Source organism: Ostrinia nubilalis, chromosome 15, assembly GCF_963855985.1.
Source record: "Ostrinia nubilalis chromosome 15, ilOstNubi1.1, whole genome shotgun sequence".
In the NCBI taxonomy this organism is placed as follows: Eukaryota; Metazoa; Arthropoda; class Insecta; order Lepidoptera; family Crambidae; genus Ostrinia; species Ostrinia nubilalis.
Genome location: NC_087102.1, coordinates 3347797 through 3367020, shown reverse-complemented (window position 1 = coordinate 3367020; position 19224 = coordinate 3347797). Strand labels below are relative to the sequence as shown.

At 45.6% G+C, this 19224-nt stretch overlaps 1 protein-coding gene across 1 annotated transcript in view; it reads left to right on the top strand.

Moving 5' to 3' along the window:
* LOC135078604 (chromosome transmission fidelity protein 18 homolog) overlaps nucleotides 1-19224 on the top strand; it is a 50994-nt gene that overhangs the window by 273 nt on the left and 31497 nt on the right. Inside the window, exons 2-19 of the mRNA XM_063973133.1 lie at nucleotides 77-524; nucleotides 774-927; nucleotides 1204-1386; nucleotides 1816-2035; nucleotides 3492-3620; nucleotides 4085-4244; nucleotides 5307-5496; nucleotides 6714-6821; nucleotides 7321-7488; nucleotides 8286-8453; nucleotides 9144-9339; nucleotides 9926-10029; nucleotides 10935-11083; nucleotides 11879-12110; nucleotides 12759-12905; nucleotides 15244-15388; nucleotides 17382-17473; nucleotides 17719-17886. Of these exons, the coding sequence (XP_063829203.1) occupies nucleotides 77-524; nucleotides 774-927; nucleotides 1204-1386; nucleotides 1816-2035; nucleotides 3492-3620; nucleotides 4085-4244; nucleotides 5307-5496; nucleotides 6714-6821; nucleotides 7321-7488; nucleotides 8286-8453; nucleotides 9144-9339; nucleotides 9926-10029; nucleotides 10935-11083; nucleotides 11879-12110; nucleotides 12759-12905; nucleotides 15244-15388; nucleotides 17382-17473; nucleotides 17719-17886 (3161 nt within the window). The remainder of the gene's footprint in view (nucleotides 1-76; nucleotides 525-773; nucleotides 928-1203; nucleotides 1387-1815; nucleotides 2036-3491; nucleotides 3621-4084; nucleotides 4245-5306; nucleotides 5497-6713; nucleotides 6822-7320; nucleotides 7489-8285; nucleotides 8454-9143; nucleotides 9340-9925; nucleotides 10030-10934; nucleotides 11084-11878; nucleotides 12111-12758; nucleotides 12906-15243; nucleotides 15389-17381; nucleotides 17474-17718; nucleotides 17887-19224) is intronic.

Sequence of the window (19224 nt, the reverse complement as noted above, 5' to 3'; positions counted from 1 at the left end):
TTAGCCAATAACGCTCTATCTTGATAATAATTGTCAAGTACATCAAAATTTGATCTTTCTATGTATTTTTTTACAGAGCCAAATGTCGTCAAAAAGAAACCAATACCGGCTAAAAGGAGCTTAGATTTCTCTAGTCCTGGTCCCAAAAATGCTTCAGCAGAGCCTGTAAATAAAGATACAACAAATAGTGATGCTATATCAAATAGAAATGCAACTCCTTCAGTCAGCAACACTCAGATTTCATTTTCTCAAAGTCTACAACCAATGGAAGAGTTGCTGACTCCTGTTACCAGCAATAAGCGAACTGCTGAAGACCTTTTCGGCGATATTGGTGATATAGACTTTGATAATGTGGAAATGCCAACCAAGAAACAAAAAACTGAGGAAGAAAATGATTTGGAACTGATTGACAAAATATTGGAAAGCAGACGACTTAGGCAGTTGCTTTTAGAACCTTCCAGAGCTCAGGCAGAAACTAAACCTGTGTTTAATACTAAAGAAAATCTGTCATTGGATATCCCAAGGTAATTAATGATTTACATAATCTTCTTATTTTGATTATGAAATTGGTATTAAGTAGTACCTACTTGAATCAAGTGACTACTTTACATTCATACTCTTTAAGAATATTATTATTTTAAAATCTTAAAAATTTCAGCAAGTTTTTCAAAATGCTGGTATTTAATGTAATCCATGGGCTGAGATATGTGTTATTATTCTAAAGATCATCCAATTTGTGACACCTTATTGAATGTTCCTGTATAACATTTCAGATGGCCATTCATGGCGCTTACAAACTCAGATGGAGACAGAATCTACGTCAGATTGGAGTCCGAGACATCCTGGGATCAGTCATTGGACTCTACAGAAGATCAGCTCTCGTTACAATCTATGTATGCCAAGACATGGGATGAAGCAAGGAAAATTGTATGTAATGAGTAAAAAACTTATTTATCAATTTAAGACTAATTTTCACCAAAAACACTTTTACATTTACACAGAGGAAAACTCAATATTCTTTTCCTCTCAATCTTTTTTATTTCATAGAAATACCATTTCGGAATTGAGATATTTATTTGTACAAGAGATTAACATTTGTATGAACACAAAACCAATAAATAGTGCATGTCCATGGTAAAGTTTTAATATTTATGGATATTATATATTAGGATTTAATTTCTTTTAATATGCTCTTAATTATAGTTAGAAAAGAAGCAAGAGGCTGAAATCCTCAGACAATCGCAGGAGCCCCTTCCAGACATCTCTACAGATATCAACGGCAACAATTTGTGGGTGGACAAGTATCGGCCGCATTCATACATCGATTTACTAAGCGAAGAGCCTGTCAACAGGGCATTGCTGCATTGGCTGCACTTGTGGGATAAAGTTGGTATTTGTTGATTTATTTGTGCATGCCAATGATCTCTTAAATAAGCTCATACTCATTGTTGGGTTTAACTATTATATTGTTGCCATAATCGCATATTCCGTTGTTATGGGTTTATTCATAAAAAGTTATATTAATGTTTGCACGTTAATTTTCTCCAAATTTTTCATACAAAATGTCTCGAAGGCTGCGTTGCATCAATTTACTTTGACTGCAACTTTAACATTATCCGGTGTTTTTTGTATGGTATTTGACAGATTTTTAACGTTTGTTAAAGTCAAAATAAGATGGTGCCTCAGCCTTAATTTTGTAATGGCATATCCTTTAGATTTTACCTTTCTTGTAATGTAATGATGCATGTGAAATATTATGTTGCTCGTAAATCTTAATCATTAAATAATGGGGGTATGTGTTACGTCAAATTCCAGATAGTGTTCAAGAAAGAAGTGAAGACCACAGAGCCACAGCAACGGAACAGTTTCAGCAAGCGTACCGGCCAGTTCCAACTCAGCAACAAGTGGAAAGGCAAGAAGGAGGCCGGGCCGGAGATGGACGAGGATGGAAGACCTCATCACAAGGTGGCGCTGCTGTGCGGACCACCAGGTGTTGGGAAGACTACTTTAGCACATCTATTAGCTCGGCTTGCAGGTAAATTTTTCTTGCTTTCTGATATACCTAAATATGTGCCATAACAACAATGCTACCAGCAGGTAAGTTAAGGGACTATTCCCACCTCTCGTTGCCACCTCTGCAACTCCTGTGTAGCCAGGATCTACAGCTTGACCGCCAATGAAAACCCAATCAGTGAAGGTCAAGTTTGTCCCAGGGGAAAGTTAAACTATCATTGGACCCGCAACGAAATTAATCAGAACATAGGTTCGAAGTTAAGGTTCGACTTCCCTCTATTGCAAAGCGGATGACAGGTGACAAACAAAGGTTTAGTAAGCTTTATGAAAAGATATGCAGGTATGATAGCTCCTCTGTGGTTGAGAATTCTAGGAGCAGCTTGCTTCCACTGTTGGCCTAAGCATCACAAGAACAGACACAGGCCAAGAACTTTCTTCTTGTGGATAAAATATATTCTACTAAATTGCTGGAGAAGATGACAGGTCTCACCACTAAGTGGTCCCTTGTGGGCCTCCAGGTTTTGGGAAGACTACTTTAGCACACCTATTGGCAAGGCTTGCCGGCACAGCAACGGAACAGTTACAGTAAACAAATAGGCCAGTTCCAACTCAGCAACAAGTGGAAAGGCAAGAAGGAGGCCGGGCCGGAGATGGACGAGGATGGAAGACCTCATCACAAGGTGGCTCTGCTGTGCGGACCCCCGGGTGTTGGCAAGACTACTTTAGCACATCTATTAGCTCGGCTTGCAGGTAAATTTTTCTTGCTTTCTGATATACCTAAATATGTGCCATAACAACAATGCTACCAGCAGGTAAGTTAAGGGACTATTCCCACCTCTCGTTGCCACCTCTGCAACTCCTGTGTAGCCAGGATCTACAGCTTGACCGCCAATAAAAACCCAACCAGTGAAGGTCAAGTTTGTCCCAGGGGAAAGTTAAACTATCATTGGACCCGCAACGAAATTAATCAGAACATAGGTTCGAAGTTAAGGTTCGACTTCCCTCCATTGTAAAGCGGATGACAGGTGACAAACAGAGGTTTAGTAACCTTTATGAAAAGATATGCAGGTAAGATAGCTCCTCTGTGGTTGAGAATTCTAGGAGCAGCTTGTTTCCATTGTTGGCCTAAGCATTATAAGAACAGATGCAGGCCAAGAACTTCGTTATTGTGGATAAAATATATTCTACTAAATTGGTGGAAAGGATGACAGGTTTCACCACTAGGTGGCGCTGCCTTGTGGCCTCTTGTGGGCCTCCAGGTTTTGTGAAGACTACTTAAGCACACCTTTAATACACCTATTAGCTAGTGTTAATTCATACGAGTAACATACAATTATTTATTATTATCTTTGGACAATTTCACACAGCGCCCATCTAGCCCCAAAGTAAGCAATTAATATGCTTGTGTTACGGGTGCTAGCTTAACGGACATACTACAATATGCAATGGATTAATTAAGCTTGTTTTCTTTTTTCCAGGGTATAGACCAGTGGAACTGAACGCATCCGACGAACGTAGCACGGACGCGTTTCGCAACGCACTTCAGAGCGCTACTTTGATGCGTTCCGTTATCGACGCAGAGAAGAGGCCCAACTGTCTTATATTAGGTAAGAAATTACACTTATATGTAACCTATCTCATAATCAGTAAGAAATGCAAAGAAATACACTTACTTGTTAAATCTGGAACCCTGGGGAAGGTCTCATCTCCTCCTGAAGTCGGAAGAACCACAGCAGTAGACAAAAACAGTAATCAGTCAAAAACGAAAACAACATTTTTTAAAGGATTTTTTTTTAAATCACTATCAAAATAGTCTCCACTGCCAATTTACTTTAATTAAATCATGCTGTCCAGACGATTTGTGGAGGTCTGATTTAGCATATTGTTTGCCCCCTTATCACGTTTTACCAGATCCATGGGAAGAGTGTGGTAGTAGTCCTACAAGCTCACAATAAATAATAACAAATCGGACTCATTACATCGCTAGTACTGCTACTAATATCTGCATGCCAAATTGAGCCGTGTATTCATACGGTGTGAGATCAATCTAAATCAATATACTCTTTCGCAGATGAAATCGACGGAGCGCCGCTGCCGACGGTAGAACTGCTAGTCAAATGGTGTACCGCGGCTGCTTCTGAAGGCAAGAAGAAGGCGAAAGTCCAACCTCTCAAGAGGCCCGTCATTGCTATCTGTAATGACTTATACGCCACCTCGTTGAGGCCTTTGAGGTACTTTTTCTTAGTATACGAGCGTAATAATATTCACACTTAGGTGAATTAGCATTCTAATGCGATGATTTCAATTTAGACCAAAATTATGCACTTATGAATGTCAAAATGATTATTTTAACAAGGTAGCCCTAAGGAGTTCTTTCAATGTCTTCTTATCTTTTGAGTCCTACAGTGCCTCGAGACTCGTATTCATTACCACTTTTATGCAAGTTATGGCCTTCGCTAAAGCTTGCGCGTGGTTCTGTATTAAAAATTAGTACGCACGTGTTTTAGCCTAGGAGCAGACCACCGACTTTTAGTTGGCCGATAGTTGGGCTCGATTCTAATTTGTATGAAGAATCGGCCGATACCAAAGCGGTGTAGTGTGCGCACTTACATACATGTTCGTACTGATTAACAGCCCGAGCCAACTATCGGCCAACTCCAATCCGTCCCCCGGACAGGTCCAATCCGTCACCCGGACACGGCCTGAGCCGTGGTCCGAGCCTACCGTGGCGCCCTCAGGCCGCGTCCGTAGTCCCCTCGATCGGGCCCACTAGTGAACCCGCCGTAGGCTGGACTTTGGTCCAACCCTCTAGTTGGGTTCGCCACTGATCGGGCGGCTTATGCGCTCGATATGGCCTGATCGCGAACGTCGGTCTGCGACCGACGATCGCTAAACGGCTAGAGTACCTTCTGTACTCGCCTCTCTGCCCGGTAAAGCTGATGAAAAGCTCTTCAAGCAACAAGCGCGCGTCTCTTAAAAAAAAAAAAATAAAAAAAAATCGGCCACCTAAAGGTTCGTGGTCTGCGCCTAGGCTTAGGTTTTCGTCCAGCCAGTCAATAAAGGCATATTTCGATTATCACTCCATGTATTAATTCCAGGCAAGTGGCTCTAATAATCCAAGTGGGCGGAGTCTCACTTCAGCGTATATCGAGTCGATTAGCGCGCGTGTGCTCGCGCGAGGGCCTCAGCGCGCCACCGCACGTGCGGCGGCGCGCTGAGGCCCTCCTCCTGAGATTAATCCTAATGGTACGCGAAAGTTAGAATCTTATGTCATTCTAATGTATTAATTCCAGGCAAGTGGCCCTAATAATCCAAGTGGGCGGCGTGTCCCTTCAACGCATCTCGAGTCGATTAGCACGTGTGTGTTCGCGCGAGGGCCTCAGCGCGCCACCGCACGTGCTGGCGGCGTTGGCGGCTCGCGTGCACGGCGACGTGCGAGCAGCCATACACGCGCTCAGCTTTATTAAGGCGAGGGCGGAGCAGGTCAGTGGGAATAGGATGCTCTTGAGAGCTCCTGAGAGTTGAGGTGCAGGTAGATTTTGTTTTCTGCTGCGAGAAAGTCTTCTCATAGGAGGCAGAGGGGCGCTAGCGAAAGGATGATGAATGGGCGGGGTCAATACTAAGGTCGTTCCGCTATACACGCGCTGAGATTCATCAGGGCGAGGGCGGAGCAGGTCAGTGGAGATAGGACGCTCCTGAGAGTTCCTGAGAGCTCTTGAGAGCTCCTGAGAGCTCCTGAGAGTAGAGGTGTAGGTGGATTTTGTTTTCTGCTGCGAGAAAGTCTTCTCATAGGAGGCAGCGGGGCGTTAGCTAAAGGATGATGAATGAGCGGGGTCAATACTACGTGTGCTCCGCTATACACGCGCTCAGCTTTATTAAGGCGAGGGCGGAGCAGGTCAGTGGAGATACTACGCTCCTACCCGATAGGCAGAGGGGTAACGCTCCTACCCGGTAGGCAAAGGGTTAAGAGGGTTTTCAGGTTCGTTACGCACGCGCTACCTTCATCAAAGCGAGAGCTGAGTAGGTCAATGGAGATAGGACAGGTAGGCAGAGGGGTAACGCTCCTACCCGTAGGAAGAGGGGTAATGCTCCTACCCGGTAGGCAGGGGGGTAGGGGGGGTAGTCAGGTCCGCCATACACGCGCTCAGCTTTATTAAGGCGAGGGCGGAGCAGGTCAGTGGGAATAGGACGCTCTTGAGAGCTCCTGAGAGTTGTTTTCTTCTGCGAGAAAGTCTTCTCATAGGAGGCAAGGGGCGCTAGCAAAAGGATGATGAATGAAGTCATGAAGGTCAGTGGAGATACCAGAGGGGTAACCCTCCTACCCGGTAGGCAGAGGGGTAATCAGGTCCGCTATATACGTGCTCAGCTTCATCAGGGCGCGCGCGGAGCAGGTCAGTGGAGACAGTACACTCCTGAGAGTTCCTGAGAGCTCCTGAGAGCCCCTGAGAGCTTCTGAGAGATCCAGAGACCTGAGGTGTAAGTGGATTTTGTTTTGTTTGATTTGTTTGTTTTGTGCGAGAAAGTTTTCTCAAAGGAGGCAGCGGGGCGCTAGCTAAAGGATGATGAATGAGCGGGGTCAATACTACGTGTGCTCCGGCGCAGGCGCGCGCGGAGCAGGTCAGTGGAGATAGGACGCTCCTACCCGGTAGGCAGAGGGGTAACGCATCTCGAGCCGATTAGCGCGCGTGTGCTCGCGCGAGGGCCTCAGCGCGCCGCCGCACGTGCTGGCGGCGTTGGCTGCGCGCGTGCACGGCGACGTGCGCGCAGCCATACACGCGCTCAGCTTCATTAAGGCGAGGGCGGAGCAGGTCAGTGGAGACAGTACACTCATGAGAGTTCCTGAGAGATCCTGAGAACTCCTGAGAGCTCCTGAGAGCTCCTGAGAGATCCTGAGAGCTCCTGAGAGCCCCTGAGACCTGAGGTGCAGGTGGATTTTGTTTTCTTCTAGGAAGCAGAGGGGCGCTAGCGAAAGGATGATGAATGGGCGGGGTCAATACTACGCGCGCTCCGCTATACACGCGCTCAGCTTTATTAAGGCGAGGGCGGGGCAGGTCAGTGGAGATACTACGCTCCTACCCGGTAGGAAGAGGGGTAACGCTCCTACCCGGTAGGAAGAGGGGTAACGCTCCTACCCGGTAGGAAGAGGGGTAACGCTCCTACCCGGTAGGAAGAGGGGTAACGCTCCTACCCGGTAGGAAGAGGGGTAACGCTCCTACCCGGTAGGAAGAGGGGTAACGCTCCTACCCAGTAGGTTGGGGGGTAGTGGGGTAGTCAGGTCCGTTACACATGCGCTGAGCTTTGTCAAAGCGAGAGCTAAAGCGCAGGGGTTGCTTCATTATTAGATTAGCGCGCGTGTGCTCGCGCGAGGGCCTCAGCGCGCCGCCGCACGTGCTGGCGGCATTGGCGGCGCGCGTGCACGGCGACGTGCGCGCAGCCATACACGCGCTCAGCTTTATTAAGGCGAGGGCGGACCAGGTCAGTGGAGATACTACAGGCAAAGGGTTAAGAGGGTTTTCAGGTTCGTTACACACGCGCTACCTTCATCAAAGCGAGAGCTGAGTAGGTCAATGGAGATAGGACAGGTAGGCAGAGGGGTAACGCTCCTACCCGGTAGGAAGAGGGGTAATGCTCCTACCCGGTAGGCAGGGGGGTAGGGGGGGTAGTCAGGTCCGTTATACACGCGCTGAGCTTCATTAAGGCGAGGGCTGCGCAGGTCAGTGGAAATAGGACGCTCTTGAGAGCTCCTTAGAGTTGAGGTGCAGGTGGATTTCGTTTTCTTCTACGAGAAAGTCTTCTCATAGGAGGCAAGGGGCGCTAGCGAAAGGATGATGAATGAGCGGGGTCAATACTACGCGCGCTTCGCTATACACGCGCTCAGCTTTATTAAGGCGAGGGCGGAGCAGGTCAGTGGAGACAGGACACTCTTGAGAGTTCCTGAGAGCTCTTGAGAGCTCCTGAGAGTTCCTGAGAGATCCTGAGAGCCCCTGAGACCTGAGGTGCAGGTGGATTTTGTTTTCTTCTAGGAAGCAGAGGGGCGCTAGTGAAAGGATGATGAATGGACGGGGTCAAATATCTTCGTCTGCTTTGCTATACACGCGCTCAGCTTCATCAGGGCGCGCGCGGAGCAGGTCAGTGGAGATACTACGCTCCTACCCGGTAGGCAGAGGGGTAACGCTCCTACCTGGTAAGAAGAGGGGTAACGCTCCTACCCAGTAGGTTGGGGGGTAGTGGGGTAGTCAGGTATGTTACACATGCGCTGAGCTTTATCAAAGCGAGAGCTAAAGCGCAGGGGTTGCTTCATTATTAGATTAGCGCGCGTGTGCTCGCGCGAGGGCCTCAGCGCGCCACCGCACGTGCTAGCGGCGTTAGCGGCACGCGTGCACGGCGACGTGCGCGCAGCCATACACGCGCTCAGCTTTATTAAGGCGAGGGCGGACCAGGTCAGTGGGAATAGGACGCTCTTGAGAGCTCCTTAGAGTTGAGGTGCAGGTGGATTTTGATTTCTTCTGCGAGAAAGTCTTCTCATAGGAGGCAGAGGGGCGCTAGCGAAAGGATGATGAATGGGCGGGGTCAATACTAAGGTCGTTCCGCTATACACGCGCTGAGCTTCATCAGGGCGAGGGCGGAGCAGGTCAGTGGAGATAGGACACTCCTGAGAGTTCCTGAGAGCTCTTGAGAGTTCCTGAGAGATCCTGAGAGCCCCTGAGACCTGAGGTGCAGGTGGATTTTGTTTTCTTCTAGGAAGCAGAGGGGCGCTAGTGAAAGGATGATGAATGGGCGGGGTCAAATATCTTCATCTGCTTTGCTATACACGCGCTCAGCTTTATTAAGGCGAGGGCGGAGCAGGTCAGTGGGAATAGGACGCTCCTACCCGGTAGGCAGAGGGGTAACGCTCCTACCCGGTAGGAAGAGGGGTAACGCTCCTACCCGGTATTAAGAGGGGTAACGCTCCTACCCGGTAGGAAGAGGGGTAACGCTCCTACCCGGTAGGAAGAGGGGTAACGCTCCTACCCGGTAGGAAGAGGGGTAATGCTCCTTCCCGGTAGGAAGAGGGGTAACGCTCCTACCCAGTAGGTTGGGGGGTAGTGGGGTAGTCAGGTATGTTACACATGCGCTGAGCTTTGTCAAAGCGAGAGCTAAAGCGCAGGGGTTGCTTCATTATTAGATTAGCGCGCGTGTGCTCGCGCGAGGGCCTCAGCGCGCCACCGCACGTGCTGGCGGCGCTAGCGGCTCGCGTGCACGGCGACGTGCGCGCAGCCTTACACGCGCTCAGCTTTATTAAGGCGAGGGCGGACCAGGTCAGTGGGAATAGGACGCTTCTACCCGGTAGGCAGAGGGGTAACGCTCCTACCCGGTAGGAAGAGGGGTAACTCTCCTACCCGGTAGGAAGAGGGGTAACGCTCCTACCCGGTAGGAAGAGGGGTAACGCTCCTACCTGGTAGGCAGAGGGGTAACGCTCCTACCCGTTAGCGCGGAGCGGGTCAGTGGAGACAGTACAATCCTGAGAGTTCCTGAGAGCTCTTGAGAGCTCCTGAGAGTTCCTGAGAGATCCTGAGAGATCCTGAGAGATCCTGAGAGCCCCTGAGACCTGAGGTGCAGGTGGATTTTGTTTTCTTCTAGGAAGCAGAGGGGCGCTAGTGAAAGGATGATGAATGGGCGGGGTCAAATATCTTCGTCTGCTTTGCTATACACGCGCTCAGCTTTATTAAGGCGAGGGCGGAGCAGGTCAGTGGGAATAGGACGCTCTTGGGAGCTCCTGAGAGCTCCTGAGAGCTTCTGAGAGTTCCTGAGAGATCCGAGAGTAGTCAGGTCCGCTATACACGCGCTCAGCTTCATCAGGGCGCGCGCGGAGCAGGTCAGTGGAGATAGGACACTCCTGAGAGTTCTGAGAGCTCTTGAGAACTCCTGAGAGCTCATACGCCGCCGCACGTGCTGGCGGCGTTGGCGGCTCGCGTGCACGGCGACGTGCGCGCAGCCATACACGCGCTCAGCTTTATTAAGGCGAGGGCGGAGCAGGTCAGTGGAGAAAATAAAAAATAAAAATAAAAAAAATAAAAGGTATTTATTTCAGGCATAGCCCATAAAAGTGTTAGTAACAAAGGTCTTATAAACTATGGTTAGTAAATCACACAGTAACCTAAACACAATTAACGAACGACAATTTGGTGTCTTTAGTTTGGAGACAGTACACTCCTGAGAGTTCCTGAAAGCTCCTGAGAGCTCTTGAGAGCTCCTAAGGAATCCTGAGAGATCCTGAGAAATCCTGAGAGATCCTGAGAGATCCTGAGAGATCCTGAGAGATCCTGAGAGATCCTGAGAGATCCTGAGAGATCCTGAAAGCTCCTGAGACTTGAGGTATAGGTGGATTTTGTTTTCTGCTGCTAGAAAGTCTTCTCATAGGAGGCAAGGGGCGCTAGCGAAAGGATGGTGAATGGACGGGGTCAAATATCTTCGTGCGCTTTCGCAATACACGCGCTCAGCTTCATCAGGGCGCGCGCGGAGCAGGTCAGTGGAGATACTACGCTCCTACCCGGTAGGCAGAGGGGTAACGCTCAGCTTTATTAAGGCGAGGGCGGAGCAGGTCAGTGGGAATAGGATGCTCCCGAGAGTTCCTGAGAGTTCCTGAGAGTTCCTGAGAGTTCCTGAGAGTTCCTGAGAGATCCGAGAGTAGTCAGCGTTAATATAACATAAGTGGGCGGAGTTACATGCACTCTGCTATAAACGTGCTGAGCTTCACCAAGTTTGATACAGGCACGAAAATGATGGGCGGTGCGCAAGGAGTGATGTGTGGGTTTACTAACCAACAAACCAGTCCTATAATCTTCTGCCGTCTCATAGAAGTTACATAGGATTCTGACACATTACTTAACTTGATGTCATATGGATTTGACATAATTAAATGGCCTATATTTGAATTTCAGGTAAGCATGGAGGATGTGGAAAACACGTCAGTGGGCTCTAAAGACTGCAGCAAGAGCATGATGCAAGCATTGACTGCGGTGTTCACCACCAATGATAAGGACCCAAATGCTATTGCGAAGACCGTTCAAGCCGCAGGGGAATATGATAGGTAAGTTTTTAAAAGTGTCTTTACACCAGGGTTTCCCAATTTTTTTTTGCCAAGGAACCCTAATTGATTATACTTTTCCTAGCGGAATCCCCGTACTACTCCGCCTGCACGCCCTGCCCCTCCCTTGTGCGTAAACAAGTCGGTGCGAGCGAACAACGTCGGTCACGAAACGTGGGATAATATTTTTTACGGAACCCTTGCGGCCTTTCCACGGAACCCCAGGGTTCCGCGGACCACCATTCGGGAACCGCTGCTTTACACAACTCGTAATAAATTATCGTTACTCATTAAATGCAAAAAAGCTTTTAGATATAAACATAATATTATATAAAGTTTTTGTACTGATAATTTTTATGTGTGTGCAATAAAGTCTAAAGTAAAATAAATAAACAGAATTTAAAATGATTTATCCGTTAATCCGGCTCGAAGGACCAATGAAAAGAGTAGGTTTCTATTCCTGCGTAAAACGACTAATGTTGTTTAGTTTTGTCAATTTCAAACTGCTCACATAGGATTATAGGTGATGGCAGAAAGACGAGTTGAACGAGAAAAAATAATGAGAAAATACATACATATTTCATCACCATCATCATCAACAGCCCTTTACAGTCCACTTCTGGACTATAAGCCTCTTTCGCTATAGTGGAAAGGTTTGCCATAATCCCCACGAAGACCGCAGTTTAAAAGATTGATGTTTTTAGAGAGGGCTGCTGCCCGTTCTCTGTTTGATGCGTAGTCCCTAATTCGCCTCTTACATAAGTATGTATAAATATGCTTACTTAATGTTGTTTACAGATTAGTCGACGGAATATTCGAGAACTACCTCCAAGCCCGCGTGGACGCTCGCTTACTACTCGCGTGCGAGACGCTATCCTGGCTGCGATTGTACGACGCCGTGCATTCGTGGACGCTCCGTCACCAGAACTACTCGCTGTATGGGCTGTTGCCGCAGTGTATCGTGCGGTGCCACAGGATACTCGCCTCTAGGAACCCGCAGCGAGTCAAGTTCCCTATGCAAGCGCAGGAGGTAGGTGCTTACTATGACTGCTATTTGTATATTTTATTCTAAGAAAAGTTGCAGCGGTTGTTTGACGCTGTGCACTCCTGGTCGCTTCATCATCGGAAAACTCGCTGCATCTGCAGTTACCGCAGTATCGTAAGTGTTTGCTTTGCTATTGGTGCTGTTACTGTTGCCACAGGATATTCGCCTTTTAAGACCCTTCAGTGGGTCTAATTTCCCATGCAAGCATCGGAGATAGGTTCTTATTATGATATTTGTTATACGGATCTTTTTGCCTTGGGGTACTCGCTTCTATTAGATATCCGCAGAGAGTCAAGTTTCCAACGCAAATGTGGGAAATTGGTGTTTTCTTGCTTTCTTCTCAACCTAAAAACGGCCTCTGACAAAGATTCCCCCAAGAATTACTACAACGATCAATTTCACGCTTCTCACATCTAAGTACCTCCGGCAAACTTCATCATGTCGTCAGTTCACCGAGTGGGAAGATAGCTTACGTTTTTATCCGGTTCGTGGTCGTCAAGCATGAATATTTCTGCCCCAATGATCATCTGTTTAACAATATTTGTGCCCCTCCCACTGCCAATTGGATTTGGTGATTCTGTGAGCTACGACAGTTGTTTTCTCTACTCGCTATATGAAAACCGTTTGTTACAGGCACACCGTAAGAAGACTGAGTTGGACAGCATCGTGTGGTCGGTATGGCGCTATAGCGCGCCGAATGTAGCGCTGACGAGGCGCGCGCTACAGCTCGACGTCATACCGCTACTGCCGTATTTGTTAGCGCCTACTGCCAACATACAGGTATGTGGGTACATAGTTTCAAGAGCGTTGCGTGTAAAAGCAGGCCTGTTCATCTCCGCGAGTTTACATCGAAAACAAAACACGCACGATGGCCCACCTACAGGATACTATTCGACAAGGCCTCACATACGAGCGAACATTGACTCACGCACGCGTACTCTTGTGTATGATGGAAGAAAATAAAGAAAATGGTGTACTAAATACTGTGCAGTATTTAACTGCCTAAATAATAATAAAAACACAGAATGTACTTTTTTAAGTTGCCTCAAGACACTGAGAGGTAAATAAGTAGTTATTATTATTCATGATAATTCATGCTAAATCATGTATTTCCTCCGCCATTTTCCGCAGTTTGGCACCTCACGTCACATCATTTTACCGAAGTCAGCCCTATAGCTTCGGCGCAGTGCCGATCACTGACGTTTGTCAACAAAATGGTGCTTGACTCTTGAGACAGGCTAAATTACACCATATAGTTAATGACATTGAGCATACATTTTTTTAAATACCTTCGCGAAGTAAAACTTCTGTACGTAGTACTTATTATTATTCTGTGGTAAAAGCGTTAAAATTATAAAAAAATCCAAAGAAGGGTGTGGCAGACAAGATGTGCTGTCAAGTGATATTGACGTACACTGTCGCGGAAAAACTTACTCTTTATTGGTGAGCAACGCGACGTAATGCGACCACTTGACGTGTGTCATACGCGACTGTTTTTATGCAACGACTTAATATTATCAAATGATTTGTTAGATGAATTTCGCGAACGCTTTATTCAGTTGCAGCGGATTTTAGAGTCGCGTTTTTAGCGAAAGCTTAATACGCGAAATTCATCTAACAAATCTTTCAAATCACGTCACCAAGGACAACAGGATCGTTCTTTTCAGCCAAATATCGTCCACTGCTGGACAAAGGCCTCCCCCAAGGTTTTCCACAATAAACGGTCCTGCGCTGCCTGCATCCAGGCTCTTCCCGCGATCTTTATCAGATCGTCGGTCCACCTAGTAGGAGGCCTGCCCACTACGTCTTCTACGGCCGAATACTGAAACACTACTCAAATCTGTCACTCAGCTGACGGGCTCCTAAATTTAAGTATCCTTCAATTTTAAATGGTATTCTCAAACACCACTCAACGGATTTGAAGCCGTGATCAGCTAAGCAGCTCTCAAATGTTTACATAATGGCAACATTTACCAAAAAAAGTATGTTTTCATTTACGCAAATGATAACTTTACGTTTTTTATCCATTACACGCAGCATCGTTTGGTTATGTATTGTCTTTTATGGAAATATACTCAATCAACTTAACATAGAACAGTTTAGTTTTAGTTTCTATTATATATAAATCTCGTTTTATCATATAAAAAAATGAATGCTTGCATTTTTATTTAGGTGATACTTTTTATTGTTGAAATCTATTAAGTGGCGATCGTGGACCGAAACGTAACCACAATTGACATTTATCATTGTTGACAGAGTATCAAATTGACAAATCAACAACTCTTGGAAATGCTGCTATGCGATGTCCCCATATTCCTCAGAAATAGGCATGTTTATGTAAAGCGATTTCATAGCAGCTATTTTGGTTGTTACTTTGTGCACTAGTACGATGCACAGTTGGCTGTTCGTTGTGGAAGATATCACCTAGTACACGTTCATAACTTCCCGTTGCGTAGAACAATAGGGTTATAATAAGTATTTAGGTCCACTGGTTGTATGGCGTTTGGTGAGGGGTTTCAAAGAGCTTCCAAATTATGAATCCAGAAACAACACCGTTTCTTTAGAGACGCGGAACCTCGCTCGGAATTGCATGTCATTATAATAATATTTTTCAATAGCGTTCAGCCTTATTGCGTTCCTGCGATTAGATCTAGGTATTTCCTCGAGGCTCGAAAGAAATGATAACGATGACACACATTATTTACCACTATTTAGGTCGATTTAGGTATAAGAATAGGATTTAAGATACCGCGCAAGCACTCTCAAATTTAACAGCTGCTTAAGACGATTTGACAGTTGTTTGAGTAATGCTTAGCGTTGAATGGCGTTTCAGTATGCGAAAATTCATTTGAGTGGCGTTTGAGTGCAACTTAATTTGAGAGGTGCTTAAAAATTGAGAACTGCTCAGATATTGTTTTGAGTATGCGAAATGTAAGTTTAGGAGCTGCTTAACTATTTGAGAAGCCGTCAAATATTTAAATGGCGTTTCAGTATTCGGCCGCTAGGCCCGTGGCCGCCACTCGAGAACCAACGGGATAGTCTTATTTAATGGTCAGTTATAATTGACTTAAGTGTGATTACGACATCATCATTGTTAACCATAGTATTTTCCTTCCAGCTGTACAGGGAGACGGAACGCAAAGCGCTACGCACGTGTGCCTCAGCGATGTGCGACTACGCGCTACAATACGTGCAGCAACGCACGCCAGAAGGCCTGTACGCTTTTACGCTGGAACCAGATGTCAACAAGGTGGCTCTCTTCGGTGAGACTCGTAGTGACTCTTGTCGTCTCTAAAGCCTGGTCCGTGAGCACGTAGAATTTTGTCCAATGACCCCAAGCTACCCATCCTTATCGCTCGCGCGTAATTATATTGCTGTCGCGACTGTGCGACGGGCGCCCGCAGTGAGTGTGCGAGCGCGATAGCAACATAATTACGCGCGACCGATAAGGATAGGTAGCTTGGGGTCATTGGACAAAATTCTACGTGCTCATGGACCAGGCTTTAGATCATCATCATCATTAATTTATATATCATTTAGCATACATAATTAAGCTATACTGCTTAGTTTGGGTCTTAACTGGCAATTTTTTTTTATCCACAACGAGGAAGCTCTTGGCCTGTATCTCACCTGATGGTAAGTGACGATCAGGCCGAAGGTGGAAGCGAGCTTCACCCGGAATCCTCTACCACAGAGGAACTGGCTATCTTACCACTAACTGCCGGTACACAACAATGCTGTTAACATTGTTGTTATGGCAACAGACTTAGGTAAGATGGTGGTAGCTAGCCAGGCGGACTTCAAGCCCTACCACCAACCAAACCGAACAGAAAAATCTGCCCCCACTGGGAATCGAACCCGGGACCTCTGCGTCTGAAACAGGTGGTCTTACCACTAGACCACAGAGGCGGTTATTTAAATAGGTTAGCATCTAGTGCATGGCGAGTATTGTTGTCAAGAATATTTGTATCATCTCTCTTTTTGGAAATATACATTTCTTTTGACGTTTCACTTTCCCGCTAAATAGTCTCTGAGACTCTAGAGGCAAGCGATGTGCGACTACGCGCTACAATACGTGCAACAACGCACGCCAGAAGGCCTGTACGCTTTCACGCTGGAGCCCGATGTCAACAAGGTGGCTCTCTTCGGTGAGACTCGTATTGACTTCTGTCGTCTCTAGATCATCATCATCATTATTTCTATATCATTTAGCATACATAATTAAGCTATACTGCTTAGTTTGGGTCTTATTGTCAAATATAACAGCCTCTGTGGTCTAGTGGTAAGACCACCTGCTTCAGACGCAGAGGTCCCGGGTTCGATTCCCAGTGGGGGCAGATTTTTATGTTCGGTTTGGTTGGTGGTAGGGCTTGTTCTAAGTCCGCCTGGCTAGCTACCACCATCTTACCTAAGTCTGTCGCCATAACAACAATGTTAACAGCATTGTTGTGTTCCGGCAGTTAGAGGTAAGATAGCCAGTTCCTTCGTGGTTGAGGATTCCGGGTGAAGCTCGCTTCCACCTTCGCCCTGATCGTCACTTACCATCAGGTGAGATACAGGCCAAGAGCTTCCTCGTTGTGGATTTTTTTTTAAATAGGTTAGCATCTAGTGCATGGCTAGTATTGTTGTCAATAATATTTGTATCATCTCTCTTTTTGGAAATAGACATTTCTTTTGACGTTTCACTTTCCCGCTAAATAGTCTCTGAGACTCTAGAGGCAAGCGATGTGCGACTACGCGCTACAATACGTGCAGCAACGCACGCCAGAAGGCCTGTACGCTTTCACGCTGGAACCCGATGTCAACAAGGTGGCTCTCTTCGGTGAGACTTTATCAGGCGATGAGACTACGCGCACACACACACGTATTTAGTATTAAAATATCTAGTATTAAGAGTTGCATCTCAAACTAAATTATAAATAACTTGTGCCTAAGGTGGTAATCGAACTCACGACCTTTCGCATACCAGGTGACTGCTTTACCATCTGAGCTATTTAGACACTGGATAAACTGGTCAAATTTTTAAGTGTAATACGCGTTTATTTTATCAATGTTGCGTAGTACTATCCTTAAATATACATACATATTTATTTTATTTTATTTTATTTATTTATTTATACTGGATACTGACATTATTACCGAGTGGATATGTCAACCAATAATTCAGCAACAAGCACAATTCTGAAACACATTAAATTCAATACCTAATTAAATTTTTGTTTAATTATGTATGTGTAAACACTATTTTTATTCTAGGTAATCACGAGAGACTGAGACCACCACCGGCAGTGCGGCAAGCCATAGCGAGAGAACAGCAGTTGGAAATGATAAAGCGCAGTGAAGAAATGGTAAGCTTACACTTCTTCTATCGTGTCTGATGTGTTGTGTCATGACGCATCAGAACGGAATTAGGGTTGCCAGGTCCAAAAACATAAAAGCCGAACTCGGTGCTTCATTTGGCTGGACATAAATAATATACTAAAATGAAACTGATTTCTTTCTGATGCGTCACGACGACAAAATACACCAGACAAATATAAATCCGCCTTTATTCTATCGTGTGGGCTGTTATTAATCTGTGTTTACCTTATAGGCGCAAAGAGTCAGCAACACAAACAAGGAAGAGACCAAACGCAAGTCCACAGAAAGCAAGGAGGGTACCAGCAAAGATGGCGCCACCAGCAAGGAAGTCAAAGAAAGCCGCCTGCCGAACCATTTGCAGCGGTTGAAGCCTAAGGAGATCGAGAAAACTACGCCACAGGTAAGGTTCTTGATTCTAAAACCAGAAAATTAAATATTCTTTAATTAGTGCTTGGAAAAATGTTTTAAATTATTGAAAGTGGTTTTAAACTTCACGGCACAACAGCCTGGTAACCGCATTGCACCAGGCCACTACAGTTGACATCGGGCATTTTTGTTGCAAAAAAGAATCTTTTAACTTTTATAAGCCCTTTAGTTTACGTTTTACGATCGTCTGTAATGAAGGTAATGATATAACTGTGTACTGTCTTTAAATTCCTTGAAGAAGTCGATCTTAAGACACAGTTAAGTGCCACTCCTTTTTATTTAATTTTTTTTATCCACAACGAGGAAGTTCTTGGCCTGTATCTCACCTGATGGTAAGTGACGATCAGGCCAAAGGTGGAAGCGAGCTTCACCCGGAATCCTCAACCACGGAGGAACTGGCTATCTTACCTCTAACTGCCGGAACACAATAATGCTGATAATTTATTCTAATAATAATTTACTGAAACTCAAGGGGAATGGGGGAACATCATATCATTTATCCATTCATTATCATTTATCCATTCATTCACTATTGAATGTATCATTTTACTTGACACTGCAGCACTGGCTAAATAGACGGTTAGTCGGATTTTCTCGAAGCCATAATGAAAAAAAAAAACATAAGTAGATGTACAGTTACAAAACTATGTGTGGTTAGCTAACGCGGTTCCACTAAACTCACTAAAGAGGTCGTTACCGCGTGAATGGGCGCGCAGATTGGGGCTCATGGCAAGATGGAATAAATCAACGCCGGGCATATTGAGACCGAGGTATACAGGGCATGATATTTTTTTTCTATTATGGCTTCGAACGGCTTACATTTAGCCAGGTGTCAACTTATTTTTTAATTGTCTACACTTATGCAAATCCACGAACACAAAATTAATTGACTTTAATTTTTAAATATAAATAATTTTGTTTAATTTCTTATTATTTTACGCATAATAACTAATATTCTAGCTCAAATATATTTGCTTGTGTTCAAAGTGGGTCCACCCCACCACAAACCAACCCAAGGTTAGCAGGGGATCGAGGTAGTGTTCCTCAAAGCGTTATTATTCAAGTAATGATGTACATGAATCGACCTCTACTGATTCTAGCGAGTCGGCAATTTGACACCGAACCCGTTGTGTTATTGTTAATTAAAAACAAGCAGCCACAATAAATTATTGTTATTATTACACTGCTTTTATAATGTTGATGATGTGAAGTTTTAATCTACTATCGAATATTTAACTATCATGCCGAGTGCAATACGTCTCCAAACATGCTCAGTAAACCTCAGTATGTCGTATTTGCCGCTATTATTATT